This window comes from Ipomoea triloba, chromosome 14 (assembly GCF_003576645.1).
Source record: "Ipomoea triloba cultivar NCNSP0323 chromosome 14, ASM357664v1".
Taxonomy (NCBI): Eukaryota; Viridiplantae; Streptophyta; class Magnoliopsida; order Solanales; family Convolvulaceae; genus Ipomoea; species Ipomoea triloba.
In genome coordinates, this window is record NC_044929.1 from 2,933,541 (window position 1) to 2,937,696 (window position 4,156).

The window sequence follows — 4,156 nt, forward strand, 5'->3', positions numbered from 1 at the left end:
TTATTTTAACCATGCATAATTAAAATATTTTTTAAAAAATGAATCATTTTCTAAAAATTATTTTTTGAAAAATATTTTTCAGGATTTCAAAGTGACATTTAGTGTAATATAAAAATATAGAGAATATTTGTTGCTTCATATTACAACAGAAGAATCCAAAAAAGTTTATAGCAAAAGAAACACAGAGTAACATTTATTAGTCCAAATAAATAACAAACTTAACATAATTGCTAGCTCACCAGCAGAAACATTGTTAAATCACAAGACATATATGTTTGTTTAATTTTATGCAAAGAAGGTTTTCTTAATCTTCTGTAATTCCCTGCTCACTTCATTCATATGCATGCGATCCATTGGTGATCTTGAAGCACAAGTGAGTCCAATTTTGAAGATGGAGAGGAAGAAGTTATGCACCTTGCTCTCTTCAATTTCTACCAAATTGTCATCATTCTCCAACTCTTCATTTTGTCTTATTCCAAGGTTGCTTTCATGGCATGCTAGAAGCAATGGGTCAACAATTTTCATCACTTGCTCCGATAATGCTGCCTCAACATACTCATAGAGACTCTCACATCCACCATTCATGAATAAAGCATCTGTGGGTCTTTTACCTGTGAACATTTCCAACAAAAGGATTCCAAAGCTATACACATCTCCAAAAGTTGATGCCTTTGCTCCTATGCCGTACTCTAGATCCAAATTATTTGTGAAAACAAACAAAATCAAATGAAAAAAAATTAATCGAGCATTTTAATTTTTTGGAAAGAACTTCTTCAACATAAGATATGATATATGAATATGACTTTTTCTCTTAAGCTAGCTAACTATGGAAACAAGTGATAAAGTTTATGACAATATTCTTACCTGGTGGAACATAACCAATTGACCCCTTTAATCCAATGGTACTACTTTGTTCACCAATTGGATCTCCAACTGTACGTGAATAAAGTCTTGATATACCAAAGTCTCCAACATGAGCAGTTAAGTCTTTGTCAAGCAGAATGTTACTTGGCTTTAGATCACAATGAATAACTGTGGGTTCACAATCATCATGGAGATAATGCAATGCACAAGCTACATCAATTGCAATGTTTAACCTTTGAAGAACACTTAGAACAGTTGTCTTTGCATTATATGAATGTGTATGCAACCACATATCCAAATCCCCATTTTCCATGAACTCATAAACCAAAGCTTTGAATTGATTACCTGCAAAATCACAACTCGAGTAGCAAGTCAAAATTGGAACAAGATTTCGGTGGCGTATGTTCTTCAACACTTTACATTCTGCAAGAAAGCTCTTTGTAGCTCCATTTTTTAGAAGGTCAAGTACCTTCACCGCAGTTATATGTTCTCCTCCACCTTGATTAAATCTTCCTTTGTAAACAGAGCCAAAACTTTCCGAACTGATCAAATTTGTCTCAGAGAAACCATCAGTAGCTTGATGCAGGTCTCTATAAGGGATTTTGGAAAGCTTTTCAACTTTGGATGGCTTAGTTGATTCCGCCCTTTTTTGTTTCCTCCAACACAATGTTAGAAAAACAATGAATGATGCAAACACCAGAGCCGAGCAAATACATGTGAAAATAATAATCATAAGCTTTAAATGCTTTCTGTGTTTTCTTTTCTTCACAGGACATGGAGGCAACTTTAGCTCAGGTATACCACCACATAGCTTTTTGTTTCCAAGCAATGATATATTGGTTGCCACTGCAAACACTCCAACTGTTGGTACCTCCCCCTCTAGATCATTGAAAGAAATGTTCAAATATTGCAATAGAGAAAGCTTTTGGAGGTCTCTCGGTATCTCTCCAGTCAACTTGTTGTTTGAGATATCCAAATACATAATGCTTTTTAAGGAAACCAAAGAAGGTGGGACTTTACCTTCAAAGAGGTTATCATGCATATCAAGATATTCAAGGCTCAAACAATCTCCAATTGTATCTGGAATTTTGCCTGACAATTTATTTCCAGAGATGTCTAAAGCATTTAGTGTTTTCAATTTGCCCACAGCAGGAGATAACAGACCAGTGAAAGAATTACGGGAAAGGTAAAGGTACTTAGACAAAGATGGCAAATTAAAAACTTGTTGAGGAATGGTGCCATCTAGTTTGTTATTGTTCATGTACCATTCATTCAAGTACCTGAAGTTTTCCACATTTGATGGTATATTGCCTTGAAAATTGTTGTTACCCAAATCAATTGCAACTAGAGAAGTAAGGTTAAAAAGAGTGAGAAGTAAGGTTAAAAAGAGTGAGTGGCAATTTTCCAGATAATTGATTTCCATCAAGACTCAAACCTTGCAGTTTATGCAATTCACCTATCTCACTAGGAATAATACCTGATAATAGATTGACTCCTGCCCTAAAAGCGATCAAGCTAACTAGATTTTTTATTCCTTTAGGTATTGTACCAAATATCTTATTATCCTCTAGATTTAGGGAATGGAGTTTGGATGAGAGGTTAGCTATGGTGTTTGGCAATTTACCTTCAAATCTATTTCCAGAAATGGAAAATACATTTAAATTACTACAATTGGACAGAGATGCTATAAAAGCCAAGTCATTGAGAGGATCATTGCTACCAAGAAGATTGCGCCCAAGGTTCAAACGTTGAAGATCTTTTAACCTTCCAATATTATCTGGAACTTTACCTACAAGATGGTTTCCTGGTAGCGTAAGAATTTGAAGCTTAGAGGCGTTGGGAAATGAAATTGGGATGGTTCCATGGAATTTGTTGGCAGCAAAATAAAAGCCTTCCAAGTTTGGCATGGTGTCTCCTATGTAGCTTGGAATGGTCCCTTCAAGTGAGTTTAGGTTTACTGAAAAAGTTCGTATAGAAGTCATATTGAAGAAAGAAGGAGATAGTGTACCAGTGAAATTGTTGATGGCAAGTGAAAGGACATTTAAACCCCAACACCGCGTAATCTCATGTGGAATACGTCCCTCCAAATGATTCATCCTCAAGTTCAATACACGAAGTGATGACAAATTCCCAATAGTGGGAGGAATTCCACCTGTCAATCTGTTTCTACCCAGAGAGAGGTTTTGTAGCTTCTTCAAGTTAGCTAGGAATTGGAATGCAGTAGGGAGGTTCCCCTGGAGGTCATTTCGATTAAAATAGAGTTCCCTAAGGTGTATGCAGCTGCTGAGATTAAGCTTAGCCACTTCTCCCGTCAGTGCATTCCTGGACAGGACGAGAGATCTTAGTCGAAACAGACCACCAATCTCTCCTGGAATTTCGCCGTACAAATTATTGTCACTGAGATGAAGAGCCCTGAGGAAAGTGAGATTTCCAATATGAGGAGATATGGTTCCCACCAACCCCATCCTAGGAAGCTCCAAACCCACAACTCGTCGGTGTCGATGGTCGCAGCTCACTCCTTGCCAACCACAATGGTGCACAGAGTGATTCCAGGAGTTAAGAACTTCTACTCCATTGGGATCATCAGAAGAAATGCGGTGTTTAAACTCTAAAAGAGCAAGTCTATCGGTTTCATTTGATGATGCAAAGGAGGAAGTGGGAATAAGGGTAACACCGCAAAACAGAAGAAGATGGAGAGTAGAAAGAGCAGCTGATGAGAAATAAAAGAATGAGAGGGTTTTGTGATGCCTCATCTTCAATTCTCTCAGCTATATACAATTCAAAAAGATGGATTATTTAATTAGATAAACAAGAGAGTGGGATATGATGTGTGTTTTTGTCACAGTACAGGGTGTATGTATATTATATTGTTTATATAGAGATCCTAAATGAAGATGGAATGTGATATTCGTACTGTTAATTGGTAGGTAAGTTGAAAAGCGGAGGAGGAAAATCTCATAGTGGAATATGGTGGATAGAGTGTGTAACAAGATCGGGTCATAGCATCTTGTGAAAAGAAAAAGGACAAATTATGCTAAAGTGGACGTGTCTATGTTCACAATTTTAAAAATGACCTAGACTATTCGTAATAGCGGGAGCTGAATGCTTGAACGGTAGACTGTTAGCCATATTTGGTTCATACTTGACTCAGAATCATAGATGGTTGACCGTTAGTCATATTTGGCTCATACTTGACTCAGAACTCTAGATGGGGTGTATTGGTGTCTACTAAGCAGTATGAGTACCGTAAACTGTATGTACTATATAATGAATATCTCGTATCCCATCAATT

General features: G+C 36.8%; 1 protein-coding gene across 1 annotated transcript; it reads right to left on the reverse strand.

Annotated features, from left to right (window-relative positions):
- Positions 1 to 285: 285 nt before the first annotated feature.
- On the reverse strand, positions 286 to 3,617 carry LOC116004763 (probable LRR receptor-like serine/threonine-protein kinase At3g47570). The gene is made up of 3 exons (XM_031244925.1): positions 2,489 to 3,617; positions 826 to 2,208; positions 286 to 689 (listed from the first exon to the last, which is right to left on the reverse strand). The coding sequence occupies exons 1-3, from the start codon at positions 3,615 to 3,617 to the stop codon at positions 286 to 288; spliced, it is 2,916 nt and encodes a 971-aa protein (XP_031100785.1).
- Positions 3,618 to 4,156: the final 539 nt, after the last annotated feature.